The sequence below is a fragment of the Polypterus senegalus genome, chromosome 8 (genome assembly GCF_016835505.1).
Source record: "Polypterus senegalus isolate Bchr_013 chromosome 8, ASM1683550v1, whole genome shotgun sequence".
In the NCBI taxonomy this organism is placed as follows: domain Eukaryota; kingdom Metazoa; phylum Chordata; class Cladistia; order Polypteriformes; family Polypteridae; genus Polypterus; species Polypterus senegalus.
The window spans coordinates 35,713,064-35,733,194 of record NC_053161.1 but is presented as its reverse complement, the minus strand read 5'-3'; the positions used below and the strand labels follow the sequence as shown (position 1 = coordinate 35,733,194).

The window sequence follows — 20,131 nt, the reverse complement described above, 5'->3', positions numbered from 1 at the left end:
CTGACTGTAGCCAAATGCAAAACTAGTGAAGAAACAGTCAGAAAAGATGAGGAGGGAAAAATGTCAGTGGCCTCCACCTGTTAAACCATTCCTGTTTTGGGGGTCATCTCATTGTTGCCCCTCTAGTGCATCTGTTGTTAATTTCATTAACACCACAGCAGCTGAAACTGCATTTTTATATGAATAATTTTGGGTTGTGGAACGAATCATCTGAGTTTCCATTATTTCTTATGGGGAAATTCGCTTTGATATACGAGTGCTTTGGATTGCGAGCACGTTTCCGGAACGAATTATGCTCGCAAACCGAGGTTCCACTGTATATATATATATATATATATATATATATACTAGCAAAATACCCGCGCTTCACAGCAGCGAAGTACTGCATTAAAATTTTTATTAAGAAGAAAAGTAAACCTTTTTAAACTGAGGGAAAATATGCCAATAATTATTTGTTAAGGATCTCTTTGTATACTATGTTGTCAGTTCGGCCCTCTGGTTGTAATATGACCAAGCTGTGCGCTGAGCTTACTCTTAAGGATGCAACGTACAGTTGGCCATGTGAACAGTAATCTTGTCTCAAATCTCACAGCTTGGATTGCTGCTGTCATAATCGGTTTGAGTTTCATGGTTTGTTTCAATTACGACAGTATTTGCAGGATTTGTTGTGTTGAAGTGACATTTGGCATCTGTCAAGCGTTGTAAGCACACAACCGGTTTCATCGATAAAATCACATCCAGCTTTTGAGAGTTTAAACATTCATAAACATCAAAGTGTCCACTACTGAAATGTCACCTGTGAACCTAAGATGTTTAAGAGGCATTGGCGGTTGTCGAAAGGTGTAAAATATTTGGCCATTTCGGTACACTTGAAAGCAACAACCGAACAATTCAGTGTCAGCCATCAACTCACATGCAGAACCATAGGTGAAGGCCTTAAGCATTTCAATCTTATAGTGCTCCTGTGTAGTATAATTATCTCCTGTACCGTCATCAGTCCACACCTTGTACCTGTCCCAGTCATTCAATACATAAGACACAATGTTCCTCCGGATATCAAGAGTGAGCCTGATATGGCCGTGCAATATGATCAGTGGCATCATACCACCGAAATAAGTACGTACATTGGTTTCGGTTAGCTCAGGGAAGCCGCCTACCAAATTTCGAGAAGATGGGGCCATAAATAAGAAACTTCAACATGGCGTACGTTGTTGACCGTTATGACCATTACGCGTAGAATTTCGAAATGAAACCTGCTAAACGTTTGTAAGTAAGCTGTAAGGAATGAGCCTGCCAAATTTCAGCCTTCTACCTACACGGGAAGTTGGAGAATTAGTGATCAAATATAGTGATAAACATCAGGTTTTTGTGGTCTTGAAATCTGTTCTGTGTCTGGCAAATAATATTGTCCAGAATCCTGCCATGGAGTTCGGCATAGTGCGCACGGCGATCTTTCGCTTGGAGCGTTTGCGGTGCGTTCGGTGGCCTCGTAGAGTTCCTCATATCGGCTTCTATCCAATCAATGGGTCTGACGCCTGCTAGAGGGCCCTACTGACACCAACACAAAATCTGATTGATTGAAGCAACAGGTTAATCGACATTTATTCTGTGTTAGAGTGCCTGCACAACGGATTGTGAAAGCCTCTCTGCTTGGCAACAAATGATGGCTGAAATATGATTGGTTAAATGCTTTAATACGAAACTCCGCCTCCCACGGCTATCAAGCTGCAGTCTATTACAGTATATGGACGAAAATACGTTCCAGTTATGACCATTACGTGTAGAATTTCGAAATGAAACCTGCCCAGCTTTTGTAAGTAAGCTGTAAGGAATGAGCCTGCCAAATGTCAGCCTTTTACCTACACGGAAAGTTGGAGAATTAGTCATGAGTGAGTGAGTCAGTCAGTCAGTGAGTGAGGGCTTTGCCTTTTATTAGTATAGATGTGAAATTAAATCAACATTAGCAACCTCCTTCACCCAATTTAGAGGGCTATGTGAATGCAAACATACAATGAGTTTATAAGTACAGTACAATTGTTTGACTGGTTTGAAGAAAGCCTGTGTATCAAATAAAAAAAAAAGCTGTAGACAATTGTAACTGTTTTGTTGTCTTGATTTTGTGACTGCAAAAGTGTAATAATTCTAACAATAAAATGTGTTATTGAATCTACGAGGTGTGGCAGAAAAGTAATGAGACTGATTTTTTATTTACCAGTTTTTATTTTTTTCAAACATCAATGTTATCCCCTTCAAAGTAGTTCCCTTGGGCAGCTACACACCGATGGAGACATTGTTCCCGCTGTTGGTAGCAGCGCTGGAAGTCTTCAACTGGTATGGTCTTCAGCATGTCCGTTACACTCTTTTGGATGTTTTCTAAAGTCCCGAAATGACGTCCTTTGAGGAAATTTTCAGTTTAGGAAAAAGGAAAAAGTCACACGGACTGAGGTCAGGTGAATAAGGGGGCTGGGGAACTGCAGGAATGCATTTTTAGGTCAAAAATTCTGTTATGGAGAGGGCATTTTTTCGGCACCATTTTGGCACAGACCTTTCGCATGTGCGAAATCTGATGAACAGTAAATCTGTTCAAATTTAATTGTTCACTCAACATTCTTAATGTTAAATGACGGTCTGATCTCACAAGAGTGTTCACACGTTCGATGTTTTCATTGGTTTTCGAAGTTGAAGTCCTCCCTGAACGGTGTTCATCTTCAACGTCTTCAACGCCTTCCAAAAATGATTTGTGCCAGCAAAAAACTTGAGCTCAGGATAAAGAATGTTCCCCATAGGCCTGTTTTAACTTTTCAAATGTCACACTTGCCGTTTAATGGCACAACGTTGCTCCAAATTCCGCTGTTCCATTTTCCGTGGCGCACAACCAAAAACACAACTTCGCTAATAGCAGTCACAAAAATCACGTAGTTAACGGAAGGAGGTGAAACTCGCACTGAGCTATAGGAGGGTACTGATACACGTGCTCTATCAAGGACAACAGCGCAGCGTTACCAGATCGCTTGCAGTGTTGCCAGCCTCATTACTTTTCTGCCACACCTCGTATGTAAGAATGTCCATGATTATTATGTTCTGAAAGTTTATCAGGGCATGGCTAATTCTCTGTTTTTCAAATCGCTTTTGAAAATTATCTTACACATTTTTTTAATTGTGACATTTCCCTGTTGAATTTTTTTGCCTTCATGTTTTGTTTTGCTCTTGTTTGTGTGTCATTTTTTGTCAGTCTAAAAAAATGTTGTTTCTCAGCCCTTATAAGCCATTTTTTACAGATCTAGATGTTTTTACTGCGTTTAGAAAGATATTATAGAGAATGCATCATCTATCAGCAACCGAGAATAACCCAAGCATGAAAATCGGAGCTTCTTACTGTGTAACTGTGTTTTACTACTGCCCTGCAGATATTCGCACAAACAGTATAGTGGAAACTGGCAGAAATCCATGAATCTGCACTGGTTTAGATTGTGTTACAAAAAGAATTGTTAATTTACCAGCATCACAGTTATCTACCACTTACTAAAGATATGAAACCAATATAGGACATTAGAGAATCTCTTACCTGATGCTTCTGTGTGTCATAATCATATTTTTCAACTTACCCTGACACATGCCGTATTCAGCCAATGGAAAGTGCTCAGAATATTGACATTTGATAACGTATTTAAAATTATGCTGTACATTTTGTTTTTCAGCTACACCATTTTTCTTCTGTGAAAATCAGAAACTTTGTTAAAAGCAACATACCTAATTTTCTTCACTTCTTATCCATATCTGTCCCTGAGGTGATGTTGGATAGTCTGTCCAGATAACATCTCAAGAATATATTAAAATATTTCCAGGGATTTACCTTTAAATGATCATATGGGACATAAACAGCAGTATTTGTAGTATTGTCAGATGGAATTAAAGTGCAATATGAGAAATTTGTTGTAATATTCTATACCACACTACTAGTGCACAGACTTATTTAGCTCAACTGGAAGAATCCCAATCCACTTTCAATAACTAGGTGGGAAAGGAATTTATTTCATTATGTGAAATCAGAAAAAACAGGTTTTCTGTTCCAAACCTATTCAAAATGTTGCAAGAACTCATTAATATAATATATATAATTTTAAATTAGCACACTGGCCCCTCTGCTTAACTCTCCACTTTTATATATAATGGATGGATCTCTCTATTTACTTTGCTCCCCTTTTTATTTTTGGGTGGGAGCTAATTATTTTACTGTGGATTAACTTTGAAGCATACTCAACTCTTATATTTGCTATGTTAATCTTACTTGTTTGATTGAGTTATATTCTGTTGTTATGGCTAATCCACAAAATATCTTTACTATTTCAGACAAGGAGTGGAATCTTCATAAGTGCCTTACTGATAGTGTTGCCTCTAGAGTCCTTGGCACATGGTCTTTTTCATGAACTTGGAAGCTGTTTGGGAGGCACCTGTGTGGGATATGCTATTGTAATTCCTACCAACTACTGCAGGTATTCATTGTGTTATTGCCAAAATAAGCAATTATTATTGCAATATACATATTAAGACACATTCTTGCACATGTACTGTAAACATGGCAGTTAGGAAGGTACAGAAAATACTTTAATTCCTAGTTACTTTTTTTATACTGTTTCATTATATGTGAATTTCACATTTTATGGTGTTACTAATTATGTGATATTGGAAATCACAGTGGTGCTGTGTTTACAGTTACCAGATAACTGAGTGTAATTCCTGGCCTGCTTACTGTCTGTGTCCTTGTCCATGTGTATGTGCTCCCTAGTTTAATCTCATATTGTAAGACATGCTTGTGAATTAGTAATATTAAAGTTTCCTGGTATGTAAAATGTGCTTGTGAGCTACTATTCCTTTTCAGTGTTGATTTTTGTCTTGTGTGTAATGCCATCAATCCTGTGACCCTTTATGCAAATAGTGAGTTATAGATGTATTGATGGAGTCACATACACTACATCCATCCATTTTCCAACCCGCTGAATCCAAACACAGGGTCACGGGGGTCTGCTGGAGCCAATCCCAGCCAACACAGGGCACAAGGCAGGAACCAATCCCGGGCAGGTTGCCAACCTACCGCAGGACACACACAAACACACCAAGCACACACTAGGGCCAATTTAGAATCACCAATCCACCTAACCTGCATGTCTTTGGACTGTGGGAGGAAACCCACGCAGACACGGAGAGAACATGCAAACACCATGCAGGGAGGACCCAGGAAGCGAACCCGGGTCTCCTAACTGCGAGGCAGCAGTGCTACCACTGCACCACCGTGCCGCTCCATACACTACATAATATTTTCAAATCTATTTAATTCTGGTTTACAGGGCCAGAGGCTATCCCAAGAGCATTAGGGACAACCTTGAACAGGGGACCAGTTCATTGCAGGGCCTAATCACATACAAACCTACATGGTGACAATTTATAATTAACAAATCATCCATCCATCCATCCATCCATTTTCTAACCCGCTGAATCCGAACACAGGGTCACGGGGGTCTGCTGGAGCCAATCCCAGCCAACACAGGGCACAAGGCAGGAACCAATCCTGGGCAGGGTGCCAACCCACCGCAGGACACACACAAACACACCCACACACCAAGCACACACTAGGGCCAATTTAGAATCGCCAATACACCTAACCTGCATGTCTTTGGATTGTGGGAGGAAACCGGAGCACCGGAGGAAACCCACGCAGACACGGGGAGAACATGCAAACTCCACGCAGGGAGGAAGCGAACCCGGGTCTCCTAACTGCCAGGCAGCAGCACTACCACTGCACCACCATGCCGCCCTTAACAAATAATGTAACATTCAAATTTTTGGGATGTGAGAGGACATTCTGAGTACCAAGAGAAGATTTTGCAGACTGCACACAGACCATAACTAGATGCAACATTTGAGTTATGATACTTTATCGGTAAGGCAGTAGTACTATCCACCATGTGACAGTGCCTCCCAGCATATTACTTTATAATAAAAATACATTAGTGAAAGAACATGTCAATATCATTTATTTTGCAGCTACACCTGAAAAATGGACTCAGTACATTTACTTGATAATGCATGTTACTAAATGCTGAGAAAAACAAAAATATTTACAATAGTTTTTAAAATTGAGAGACATATGAAAAATATGAAACTATTCTTACTATCCAAGCAAGTCAAAATAATTTTTCTTTACAAGTAGAGTCATGATTTATGTCTGGATCAGCATGTAAAGGCAAAAATCAGATACAACTTCTTCACCATCTACACTTTAGTGGACCTGCTGCCATAAGTTTCAGCCAACCTTAAATAAGCATGTTAATGTTATACTTTATAAATTCTCAGTTAGAGGATCTGTGTAGAACCTTTTCAAAACCTGGCAGGATCTAATCAATAATATTTTAGAATAAGCTCTTACAGCTCTGAGGAAATAGATTCTCTCCCTATTTCTGCATTTATCTATATCCACCTAATAAACTCATCGATGTATGTATGTTTACAAGCTTTAAGTTTTACTCCGTTGGCCATGCTCTCTTTCTCAGGGGTGGGGTTTGATTTGTTTTCAATCCTATTTTTTGTAAAAATTGATCCCTTTGTATGGAATGATTAAAAAAAAATTGATAAAATTTGAAAAAAAAAAATTATACTTTCTCATAAAAGCAAATAAATAGTGACAATGTAAAAGTTCATGGATATATATATATACATTTCATCCATAATAATAATTCTATACTCTTTTCCCCTCTTGCACTTTCTGACACTATAGTCATTAGAAAAGGTAGAAACATATGACACCATTATTGTTATAAACATTTTCAGGAAGTGGTGATGACTTTAAGTGCATCAATCATATGATAATAGATGTGCTGATAATGCCAGGTAATAATGGTAAAGAGACAGTACTCTACATTTAACATGTTGCCTTCTACTAGAGTGCATTTGATAACACAGAGGATTTCATCCTGTGCTTATTCGTGGAGAATCTTGATATGATATCAAAAGTTCTCATCTTTTTTTGTTTTTCGCTTTTATGGTATTTCACTAACAATTTAATCACTACAAAGTCTGAATGTTGTGTAGCTTTTTGGAAGATGAGAACAGACTGGCTGCTTACACTACACTTGGGACAAACCATTAAAAAAAATATTAGAGTTCGCAGCATAAACGTGTACATTCAATAGGGACATATGCTTTTACTGGTTGAAAAATGTTTGTAAAGGTTACACTGGAAAATATAATCTATGCATCAAGCTTGTGTCCACTAAAAGATCATTTTTATTGTTCCACTTTGGAGCTACAGAGAATTACATAACCTAGAAGAAGCAAGATGTGCCAGGAGACAACTCAACATGAGCAGGAATGTGGTTAACTTAGGCTCATTAGCTCTTTCTGTTATTTTGCATTGCATTTAGAAGCATTAAACATGCATGGATATCCAGTTTTGCAAATTCCAGCCTTCCTGCTTCAAGAAGGGGTTATGCATGTAAAGCTGGGACTGGATTAAGTGTAGTAGAACCCAACAAACAAATGTCCTTATTATTATTATTCAACTTGCCCTCTCTTGTTTGTCTGGGTCAAATATTTACAATCATTTTTTTACCCACTTTTATTACCAAACCAATTTCCTTCAAACTTTGCATGCATGCTGATCTCTGGTGACAATGCAATATTTAGTAAGTTTTGATTCGGTATCTGTGCATTAATTACATCAAATTTAAATTTCTCATTTCCTTATACAGTAATCCCTCCTCGATCGCGGGGGTTGTGTTCCAGACCCCCCCGCGATAGGTGAAAAATCAAAGTAGAAACCATATGTTTCTATGGTTATTTTTATATATTTTAAGCCCTTATAAACTCTCCCACACTGTTTATAAATATTCCCCGCAGAGTTATACAGCATAATCCCTTTGTATTCTCTTAGATATTAGGTAAGATTCATTGAAATTATGTATATAAACACACTGTTTATATACAGTAAAACCTAAATATTATTTTAAAGATATCGAGCGTCTGCGATATCACATGTTACAGCCATTACGATAGACAGGCCACCAGCAATAAATACGTACAATGCAACAAAAATAGTATACAGTAAATGTGTGTACAGTGACACTAAAGGTACGTACATGTACTAAGTACTGTAAGTAGAAAATTAATTATGGTTACTCACCAACAATGACACGATGACTTGTCCGATAACAATGAGTTTTATTTTACTGCACAACAAAGGAGAGCATTACAGCTCTTCCAAAGGAGCCACTTCAGGCGATTGTGTAGCACTGCCGTTGTTCGTCTTCTGGCAGTCTTCAATCCAAATCCCTAAAGCAGATTCCATCCAGACTACTGCCTTATTACATCCACTTACAACTCGTTTTGCACCCTGGTTAAAAGGACACTGTGGCCTTGGATCTTATATTCCTTTCCTACTTTTTAAATAAAAAGAATCATAGCCTTCAACAAATCCAAAACGTTTACCTTTTGGCAATCGTTAACATCTTCCGTTTGAGCTTGGGCACGGCCCCTGAAGCAGTAGCAGATCGTTTTGGAGCCATAATGAAGGGCTTGACTATGCACAAAGATAAACACAAAAGAGCACAACTCTTTACACAGAGAAACACGTTGATGCTGAATGAGCGAGACGAGACTTCCTGGTTAACACTGCATTCAGCAAGCAGGAACTTAACTGCGTGTTCTGATTGGTTAGCTTCTCAGTCAGGAGAACTTAACTGCATGCTCTGATTGGTTAGCTTCTCAGTCATCCGCCAATAGCGTCCCTTGTATGAAATCAACTGGGCAAACCAACTGAGGAAGCATGTACAGGAAGTAAAAGACACATTGTCCCAGAACCCGTGAAGCAGCGAAAAATCCAGCGTTATATATTTAGTTATGCTTTCATATAAAATCCACGATAGAGCGAAACCGCGAAAGTCAAAGCGCGATATAGCGAGGGATTACTGTATCTCATTTTTAGCGAATGCACATATATATGAAAAATCAGCTGTGTTGGTTATGTGGTTAGCTTGTTGAAGGTTCACAACCAATATAGACAAATGAATTAAAAAAAAAAAAAAAAAAATCAAATCAATTTGATTAATTGATATTGAAGTTTTGTCAGATTACTTCAATAATAACATTTAAGCAGCATTGGTATGTGCTAATGTCATTTATGTCAAATTACTTTCCCACTCAAGTCAAGGTTTTTGTAACATGCTGAGGACTGTGTAGCATTAGGGTGGCAAAAACATATATAAAAAAAATATTTTTGAGTAACATTTTTAAATAAAATTGTGTCACATAAAAATCTTTTCTTTTACATATTTTTTATTTCTCTCTCGGAAAAGATTGTTGCATACTGGTGATCATTTGATGCAACACTTTAGTTATATGTGTGTTAACCATCTATCTACAGTGACTGACACCTTCTCGCAGTCCATATACACACACACTGCTCTAAGATAAGTATGATGGTAGGATTATCTCATATATTATTGAATTTTGCTTTGTGCCCTCCCCCATCATAACCTGTCGTCTTTGGGGGTGGGGGGGGGGGTTTGAAAACTTTAGATTTGTCAAAAATGTTGATCTCTGGCTTTTGATGGATCTTGATGTTTTAGGGTACCCTGATGCCGAAAACATCGATGGCACGGTGATGGGTGTGTGTCACGGTTTCTTAAGGACAGTCTGGAGCTAAAATGGCTGGACGAAAAAATACCAAACTTGAAACTTAAGCCTGTTATGAGATGACGATGTGCTGATTAGTTTTTGCAAAACAAAGAGGCACTCTTTAGGAACCCTCAAATACTGTAACTTCTTCTTGTTCTTTTTTATTTAATTTACTCCTCTTTGTAATTGTCTAGTGTAAGGCTTCTATAGCCTGAATTTGAGGACATGGTACAAGCCTAAAATGAAGGTCTATCTAAGACACATTTTTTTTGTTTTACATTTTAATAAATATCTAATGTTACTTACTCATTTTGTTCTGAGAACAGCTAATGTGTTGTAGCTACGGTTAAAATGCAGTTTCTAGTTAAAAGTATATATTTTTTTGCATTTGAGCCTGTTAAATTAACTGTAAATGAAGTGATAGTGCGACTCACATTTATTTCTGTCTTTGTTTTAGCCCAGATGGCCAGCCAACACTGCTTCCACCTGAACATGTTCAGGAGTTAAACCTACGGTCAACAGGCATGTTGAGCGCTATCCAGAGGTTTTTTTCATATCATATGATAGAGACATATGGCTGTGACTATTCTACTAGTGGCTTTTCTTTTGAAACAATTCAGAATAAACTGAAGTCTTTTCTAGAACTAAGGACAGTGGATGGTCCTCGCCATGATACTTATATAATATATTACAGCGGTCATTCCCATAGTTCTGGAGAATGGGCTTTAGCAGGTAAGAACCATGTTTATACACATCGTATATAGAACAGCAGCACAACATTAAAGTGTACTTTTTATATGTCATACTTCAGGGATTTTTTTGTGTTACAAATCATACACTATGAAACTCCCACTTTAGTTCATCAGGATGTCTTTAGGATTTATGGGATTGTCAATTTTCATGTGTCTGTTACTCCATAAATGTACACTTTTGATCAGAATCACTGTATGAATGGTATGTGCCTATGTGACACGGTGAAGTGTATATTAAATATATCCAAAGTTAGTTCTCAATGCAGTATATAGCTGTATGTTTGGCTTTTTGTAAGCTCAGTTACTATACCTTATGAAATGTAAATCTAACCAATATTAATGTTTTCTCTTCATTATGAGCTGCAGAAAATTATCACATCTTTTTTTTAATAAATTCAGTTTAATAATAAAGTTAAAATAAACTAGTAAATTACTAGGCATGATAACATGATAGGTTTTGAGCTAGAGAGAGAAAAACCAAAAAAAAGTCTTATTTTACCATCTCTGTGAACACTAAAACATTTGTAATAATGTACATGTAGCTTTTCTCTGGTACACAAGTACATTTTTTTTTAACTGACTTTATCATTGGCAAAGCATATACAAGCCAGGTCAAGAGAATGAAATGGCAGCCTTTACAGCACATATAGTGTGAACTGAGGGGTTATTGTGAAGCAGAAGGGTGATTGCAGATAGATTTTCTTGCTGCATTTTCTTGGAGGCCTGCTTGTAATCTTGAAAGTAAATATTGTCTAGCTAATTGAATTACACATTTAGGCATCCGAAGAATTGTGCACACGCCCTTCCCTGCACTGGTTGTACCTTGAATTTCTTTGTTACTTTAGAGTCAACATACTCCCATTGTTTTGGTTGGTGCTTGGACTTCAAGTTGTAGTGAAGTTGTTATGAAGTGTTTGTAACCAGCTTCTAGTTTGAGTTTCTTGCACTGACGTTCTCTTTCAAGAACAGGCTGCAGTGATTCTTCATGGTAGGAGTCACCATTCTGGACACTCATCATAAACAGATCTTGCTCATGTTTAATCGTTAATGAAGAATGGATTCAGATAGTGTGCTGCTTCACACATTGTCAATATTTAATTCTACATTATGATTCAATTCAGTTTGGCAACTTTTTTTCTGCCATTGATGTTGAAAACCATGCAGTCTTTGGGTAATCTTTGAGAGACATCCCATCACAGTGGAATTCTACTGCCTCTCTCTTGACTCTGGCTTGTGACGGGAACTGTTCCTGGTACACATTTATTTTTGCAAGAATGAATCTCTGAAGGTGTGTGGCTCTCTATATAATACTTATTTTATGGTTTTTGGTATCTGTGTTGAATCGTTTCTTAACCCAGAAAATAAATTACAAATGGTAGAAACTGGTAATTCGCTTATTTTAGTTAAAGAAATCTAATCTTTGTCCACTTATATAATTGGCCATGTAGAATAAATGTTTCTGGTTCAGCCTACAGATATATATATATATATATATATATATATATATATATATATATATATATATATATATATATATATATATATATATATATATATATATATATAATGTTGCAATACTCCACAATTTTATTTATTTTTCTACAATAAAATCTACAAAGTTCTCACCATTAACCTTGTTTATGTGGACTCCCATAAACGTTGTCTGGTAGTGATGAGTATGAAAAGAAATGGAGCATGGATGAGGAGACTAATTGTTTAGGACTTTTGTGGTAAATTCTGCAGTTTGCAAATGCTTTGGTTTACTATAAGATGACAGTTCAAGCAGTACAACCTCTAAAGATAAAGCATGTTACTGCATATGAAGAGGTCATCGAGGCACATCCGGCATCTGCAATGTGTCCTTCCAACTCTTTTACAAAATGGATCTTTGCTAAGCAAAGTTCCATAAAATGTTCACTGTTCCATTGCATACTGTTTGGGCATATAAGCAGCAGACGGAAAAGGATAACAGCTACAGTGACTTACTCCATTGCAAAACACACTTTTCACCTACTGGTCATATAACTACACTAACCACTAAGTCACATCACACCAGAAGCTAGACATACTTTGGGTTTTTTTTTTTTTTTTCCACATTCATTCTATGTGCCATGTTGTAAGAGAGGCTGCCGCTCATTGTATATTTTCCCTTTTTCTTTCTATTCTCTGTAAATCAGGGGTGTCGAACTCCGGGCCTGGAGGGCTGCAGTGTCTGCAGGTTTTCATTCTAACCCTTTTCCTAATCATTGACCAGGATTCACTGCTTCACTGCTAATTAACTTCCTTTACCTTCATTTGAATGGCCCTGTTTTTAAGGATTCAAACCTCTGAATTGATTTGTTTCTTTATTAAATGACAGGCAAACAGAAATGAAATGTGAAACGAGCCAAAAGATGATGAGCTAAATTGAAATGTCAAACTCCAACCGATTTCACTCCAACCAGTTTCTTAATGAGAAGCCAATTCTTGCTGTTCATTAAACTCATTATTTAATTCCACAGCTTGTTGCTGCTCTCATCCTACCACAGCAGACATTTCCAAAACTGTTGATTTTCTGTTTTTTCTATGAACACCGTTAAAATGTTTGGGTGACCTCGGAGTTCAACCTTACCGAGACCTCCACCTTTCTTTATTTTCACATATTGTGTGATGGGCACAGGTGATCTGGTCATGTGGAGGCCCGTTTCGTGTCTCATTATTGTTTAGCTGCTATTTAAGGAAAAAGAGATAACTAAGGGGCCTGAGTGAAGTTAATTAAAACTAAAGAAAAAGAAGTTAATTAGCAGCCAAAAATGGTCACTAATGAAGAAGACAGTCAGAATGAAAACCTGCAGCGACTGCGGCCCTCCAGGACTGGAGTTTGACACCCGTGCTGTAAATCGTAGAGATAGTTGTGTGTGAACATCTCAGTAGATCAGCAGGTTGGCTTGACATTGTCTACATGCTTAAATGTATTGAGTTGCTGCCTTATGATTGGCTGATTAAATATTTGTGTTAACAAGCAATTGAGCAGATGTACCTAATATAGTGGCCGGAGAGTGAATGTATGTATTTATGTATATGTATATATACAGTGGCTTGCAAAAGTATTCGCCCCCTTGAACTTTTCCACATTTTGTCACATTACAGCCACAAACATGAATCAATTTTATTGGAATTCTACGTAAAAGACCAATACAAAGTGGTGTACACGTGAGAAGTGGAACGAAAATCATACATGATTCCAAACAATTTTAACAAATAAATAACTGAAAAGTGGGGTGCGCGTAATTATTCAGCCCCCTGAGTCAATACTTTGTAGAACCACCTTTTGCTGCAATTACAGCTGCCAGTCTTTTAGGGTATGTCTCTACCAGCTTTGCACATCTAGAGACTGAAATCCTTGCCCATTCTTCTTTGCAAAACAGCTCCAGCTCAGTCAGATTAGATGGACAGCGTTTGTGAACAGCAGTTTTCAGATCTTGCCACAGATTCTCGATTGGATTTAGATCTGGAATTTGACTGGGCCATTCTAACACATGGATATGTTTTGTTATAAACCATTCCATTGTTGCCCTTGCTTTATGTTTAGGGTCGTTGTCCTGCTGGAAGGTGAACCTCCGCCCCAGTCTCAAGTCTTTTGCAGACTCCAAGAGGTTTTCTTCCAAGATTGCCCTGTATTTGGCTCCATCCATCTTCCCATCAACTCTGACCAGCTTCCCTGTCCCTGCTGAAGAGAAGCACTCCCAGAGCATGATGCTGCCACCACCATATTTGACAGTGGGGATGGTGTGTTCAGAGTGATGTGCAGTGTTAGTTTTCCGCCACACATAGCGTTTTGCATTTTGGCTAAAAAGTTCCATTTTGGTCTCATCTGACCAGAGCACCTTCTTCCACATGTTTGCTGTGTCCCCCACATGGCTTGTGGCAAACTGCAAATGGGACTTCTTATGGTTTTCTGTTAACAATGGCTTTCTTCTTGCCACTCTTCCATAAAGGCCAACTTTGTGCAGGGCACGACTAATAGTTGTCTTATGGACAGATTCGCCCACATGAGCTGTAGATCTCTACAGCTCGTCCAGAGTCACCATGGGCCTTTTGGCTACATTTCTGATCAGCACTCTCCTTGTTCGGCCTGTGAGTTTAGGTGGACGGCCTTGTCTTGGTAGGTTTACAGTTGTCCCATACTCCTTCCATTTCTTAATGATCGCTTGAACGCTCCATGGGATGTTCGCTTTGGAAATCTTTTTGTAGCCTACGCCTGCTTTAAATTTCTCAATAACTTTATCCCTGACCTGTCTGGTGTGTTCTTTGGACTTCATGGTGTTGTTGCTCCCAATATTCTCTTAGACAACCTCTGAGGCCGTCACAGAGCAGCTGTATTTGTACTGACATTAGATTACACACAGGTGCACTCTATTTAGTCATTAGCACTCATCAGGCAATGTCTATGGGCAACTGACTGCACTCAGACCAAAGGGGGCTGAATAATTACGCACACCCCACTTTTCAGTTATTTATTTGTAAAAAATGTTTGGAATCATGTATGATTTTTCGTTCCACTTCTCAAGTATACACCATTTTGTATTGGTCTTTCACGTGGAATTCCAATGAAATTGATTCATGTTTGTGGCTGTAATGTGACAAAATGTGGAAAAGTTCAAGGGAGCCGAATACTTTTGCAAGCCACTGTATGTGTGTGTGTGTGTGTGTATAAATATATACAATATATATATATATTGTGGTATACCAGGGCTGTACCGCTCCCCAAACCCGGACACAGACAGGCACAGAGACACAAGTGTGAAAACAACACACAGTTTATCTCTTCGTGGGATATCTCTATTTCCTGCTCCCCACTTCAGAACGCAGTACACAGTTGCCCACAGCAATACTGATCAGTTCCTTCTCCCTGTTCCTTTCTTCTTTCTTTGTCTCTTTCATTTTCACTGCCGCCTCCACTCCTCTCCCAGCAAGTTTTGTCTTCCTCCTCTTGACTATGGCTCCCCTAACAGAGTGAGGCGGCCTCTTTTATAGTGCACACGTAAGTGTTCCAGGTGCTCTCGGATCCTATTTTGGTGATGGCCCCGGTGCAAGCCTGTAGGGTTGCCCTCTTGTGTTCCGGGAGAGGTATTGTCCTGAATATATCCTCACCCCTAGTCCTTCCACCACAGGAGTGTCCAAGCCGGGCAAGGGACCCATATGTGTGTGTGTAAGCGAATGTCTGTGATACAGTTTGCATATATGTAGCTAGTAATCCACAAAGGGAAAAAATGAATCACGTATCTTAGAAGCGTTTTTTATTCCAAAGCTTTTGGTAACCTAGATATACAGGATATCAAAGGCAATATAGAGCAAATGAGGGGAGCCAGAGAGAGAGAGATCTGTAGAATCTGCTTATATCATTCCAAATAAACATTATGAAAATTCAGCATTCCTGGGCAATCATCAATTGATCTGCTATGTCAATAAATTGAAATGACATCAGGTACAGAGAATATTATATTTAATTTCTCACAGCTGATAATAAGCAGTTGTTCTTACAATAGTTACTGCTTTACAGTGTTTTTTTTTTTTAAGATATCTGTTTTACTGATGTTTATGTCTTTCTGAATTCCATTTATTTATTTCTTTATTTTTTCACCCCCAGGAGGAGAAACATTGCAATTCAGTAACTTCATAGAATGGTGGATGGAGAAGAATGGTAATTTCTGCTCACGACTTATAATCATACTGGACACTCAACATGCAAACCCATGGGTTAAAGAAGTGAAACAAATTGCTGATCTTTATGTTGCCATACAGGGAGCAGAGATTGTTAAAAACTTTGACATTGAAGAAGCAGATCCTGCACAGCTTGGTGACTTTACAATGCAGTGGGTGGAATATAACTGTAACTCTGACAGCACCATCAGATGGTCAGAACAAGGACGTTCTTTAAAAGCAGTGTATGGTGTTTCTAAGTGCTGGAGTGACTATGTTCTCCATTCACCAACTGGTAGCGATGTTGCAAAGCACTGGATGACATATTTTCCCCGAGTTACCTTTCCATTAGTATATCTAGCAAATTGGTGCTGTGGACTTAATCTTCTTTGGGCTTGCAGTATCTTTCTCAAATGTTTCAGAAGGTTAAAGCTAAGATGGTTTCCTCCAAATATTCTAGATACAGGCCAAGGGTTTAAATTAGTTAAATCATAAAGCAAACTTTGGTTTGGTTTTACGCAAGCATTCAATCAAATGCCTTTTTTTTATAAAGTAGTTTTTTAAGATCTTGTTTAGTGGCCTAAATGTAAATGGTTGGTTAAGTTGTACTGAAAAAAAATGCTTTATATTAAAAAAAGTTAAGAATTTAATATAAAATGTTATTTTTACAACAAATACATCCTGTGTATTGTGTTAAGTATGAAGACGGAAAGTACAATATTTGAGTACTTTTTCATAATAAAAAGAAGAAAAAAGCTCATAGTATTTATCTTTAAGGACATAATTTATTTCTCAATATTCTCAATACAAAAAGTGACAGTTTTACTTCTTGTAAAATACAGGGTCTTGCAATCTTGTAACACCTAAGCGATTGACAAAGACTGATTGATAAATCAGAGGTAGTTAACAGTTACAAACCTCCATGTTTAGCGCTACCAGCTGCTCAGCTGTGTCAGATACATTTCAGCTGAGCATTCAAGTACACTTTATGCACATTGCAAATATATATATATATATTTTTTTTTTGCATTATCCATAATCCAGTTTACCTTGGCAGTTATTAAAATGTTATCAAAACTATAAACATTATTTCATTCATTTTATTCTAAATCTGCAGTAATATATTACCACATTTCACATCTCTTGATTATTGTGGTCTTTGCGTGTTTTTTCCACTGTATAATGCTTTAATGTATGTGTTTGGGAGACTGTTTTTATGAGTTCCTTATTTCCTTGTACGGTACCTTTACGGTGTGTAATTCAGTCACAGGCGTTACTATTTCAGAACAATGCCTTCTTTAAAGAACTGCATTTTTTCATGCAGTTTGCACTGAAGTTGCAGTATTTAGAAAAAAAAGAGGTAATGTCTGTGTCATAATTTTACTGAGTTGTTAAAGTCTATGCAGATTTCTGCTTGGTTGCAAAAAAAAAGCCAACCATTTGTGTAAATACTAACTCAAATTGTACTCAATGTATCTTCATATGAATTATACCAAATATGCTATACCTTTGTATTTAAATTTATATGAATTTTTTGGAGAGGTATTCGCCTACATTTAAATAAAATAAAGTTGTGAAATGGCGCTCTACACTTTTTAATTTACTTTTATTCTTGTTTTTTTTTTTTATGTCCAACATTAATAATACAGTTTTAGCAATGCCAAGACAGACTTTAAAGAGGTGGCTGATTTTTAATATTTCCTCATGGCCACAGTTTATCTAGTAGTAACCAGAGTTATGGAATCACTGAAAAAAACTTCCACTTCTGGTTCCAACTTTAGTATATGTGAAGTTTCTAATCATAAGAAATTTGACAAACAAGGGGAGGCCATTCATTTCTGTGTGCGAGAAATGGACGAAGAAAAGCACATTGACATGTCAGCATTTAAGTTTGATGATTTGCTTCACCATATCAAACCATTCATCAAATATTAAAGCACACACATTGATCCTGTTGGAACTGTAATGAGGCTTACCATCACATGTTGATAGTAAACACATGTTGATAGTTTACAATGATAGTAAACAACAATGATAGTAAACGTGCTCGGAGGATGCGTCAAAACAACACTGAGAATGTGTGGCAGCCATGATGCATGCGCATAAGCGTTCTGAGTGTGAAGTATAAACCAGCCCTAACACTTTCATGCCAAACCAAATTGTGTTTTAGAGAGAAGTGAGTAGTGCTCCCTGCTAGCATTAAGCACCAAAAAAATTGTGAATTGGGTTGAAATTTTGTGTGAAGATATTAATTCCTTTGATTTAATAGCTGGGAAAAGCTTTGAACAGCTTGCTTAGTTCTACATTCCCACAGCTGCAAAATACAGCACATTTGTTTTTATTGCAATAAAAATTCTCTGTTCATAGATTTTAAATGTCTGCTATTATTTGGGTGGAACATGATCATTAGAAAACAGTGTAGCAGATGGACGCAGTCAGTGGGTACGTAATTAAAAAATAGTCTCATGCATGAATGCAAATGTGTAGCTACTCTGGTGCACTCCATAAGTTTATTTGTACAGTGCATCCAGAAAGTATTCACAGCGCATCACTTTTTCCACATTTTGTTATGTTACAGCCTTATTCCAAAATGGATTAAATTCATTTTTTTCCTCAGAATTCTACACACAACATCCCATAATGACAATGTGAAAAAAGTTTACCTGAGGTTTTTGCAAATTTATCTATACTAATAAAAGGCAAAGCCCTCACTGACTCACTCACTGACTCATCACTAATTCTCCAACTTCCCGTGTAGGTAGAAGGCTGAAATTTGGCAGGCTCATTCCTTATAGCTTACTTACAAAAGTTGGGCAGGTTTCATTTTGAAATTCTACGGGTAATGGTTATAACTGGAACCTATTTTTCTCCATATACTGTAATATACTCGATGGCCGTGGGGGGCGGAGCTGTGTGTGACATCATCACGCCTCCCACGTAATCACGTGAACTGACTGTGAACGCAGTACATAGAAAAGAAGGAAGAGCTCCCAAAGAGCACTGAAGAAAAACGCTGAATACTTTATTCGTGAGATACAAGTTTAATGAGAAGACACGAGGTATAAACAAGACTTTGGATCACTTTGTAACGGAGTTAAAATTGCTGTAGCGAGAAACTTTTAAGTGCCGGGTCTTAGCTAACATTAAATAAAGCCGTGGACATCGCAACATCACACAAGAGAGCAGCTCACATGAACTGACTGAACGCAGTACGAGTGATCACTTCCATGAATCAAACCTGTTGAAAAACGCATTACACAATTGACAAGGTAGGAAAAGAATATGCTCCGAGTTGAGCTCCACAGCTAACGCGGTCTTGTGGAAACAACCGTCACACTGCCACCAAATACTCACAGAAAATTCCACAAGTTAATACACACGCTGTCTCTAGAGTTTCTCCACACTCCATGTATTCCTCGCATCCCCTTTATACCCTCTGATCTCCCATTTCAATTCAGATGCCTCCAATTTCCTGTAAGGCTCTGCTGCACGATGACAAGTAATAAGTCTCACGGACAGACCCTACAAAACGATGCCATTGATTTCAGGCAAGATTGCTTTTCTCCTGGACAACTATACGTTGCATTCTCAAGAGTGAGCTCGCGCAGCTTTGTCATATTACAACCGGAGTGCAACCAGAAACTTTTAAGTGCCGTGTCTTAGCTAACATTAAATAAAGCCGTGGACAACGCAACATCACACAAGAGAGCAGCTCACGTGAACTGACTGAACGCAGTACGAGTGATCACTTCCATGCATCAAACCTGTTCAAAAGCGCATTACACAATTGACAAGGTGATGGCTTTATATGTCGTTGTTTATAAAACAGCGGAGAAGCTGTGTAAAGGCTGTTTCACAAAAAACCAGCGGAGCGTCTTATATGAGCAGGCAGTCAGCTAAAGAAGGGAATCAATAAATATCTATAATCGTAATAAACGAACAAAAAATAACGTACAAGCCGCGTATTAAATAAAGGAAATGGGTACCTGAACAGTAAAGTAAGTCTCGAATAGCCACACAATAACTAT

The 20,131-nt window shown here is 37.9% G+C and overlaps 1 protein-coding gene across 1 annotated transcript in view; it reads left to right on the top strand.

Annotated features, from left to right (window-relative positions):
- tmem168b (transmembrane protein 168b) overlaps positions 1-17,706 on the top strand; it is a 70,890-nt gene extending 53,184 nt beyond the window's left edge. The window contains exons 3-5 of the mRNA XM_039760954.1: positions 4,351-4,493; positions 10,127-10,401; positions 16,051-17,706. Of these exons, the coding sequence (XP_039616888.1) occupies positions 4,351-4,493; positions 10,127-10,401; positions 16,051-16,598 (966 nt within the window). The 3' untranslated portion in view covers positions 16,599-17,706. The remainder of the gene's footprint in view (positions 1-4,350; positions 4,494-10,126; positions 10,402-16,050) is intronic.
- Positions 17,707-20,131: the final 2,425 nt, after the last annotated feature.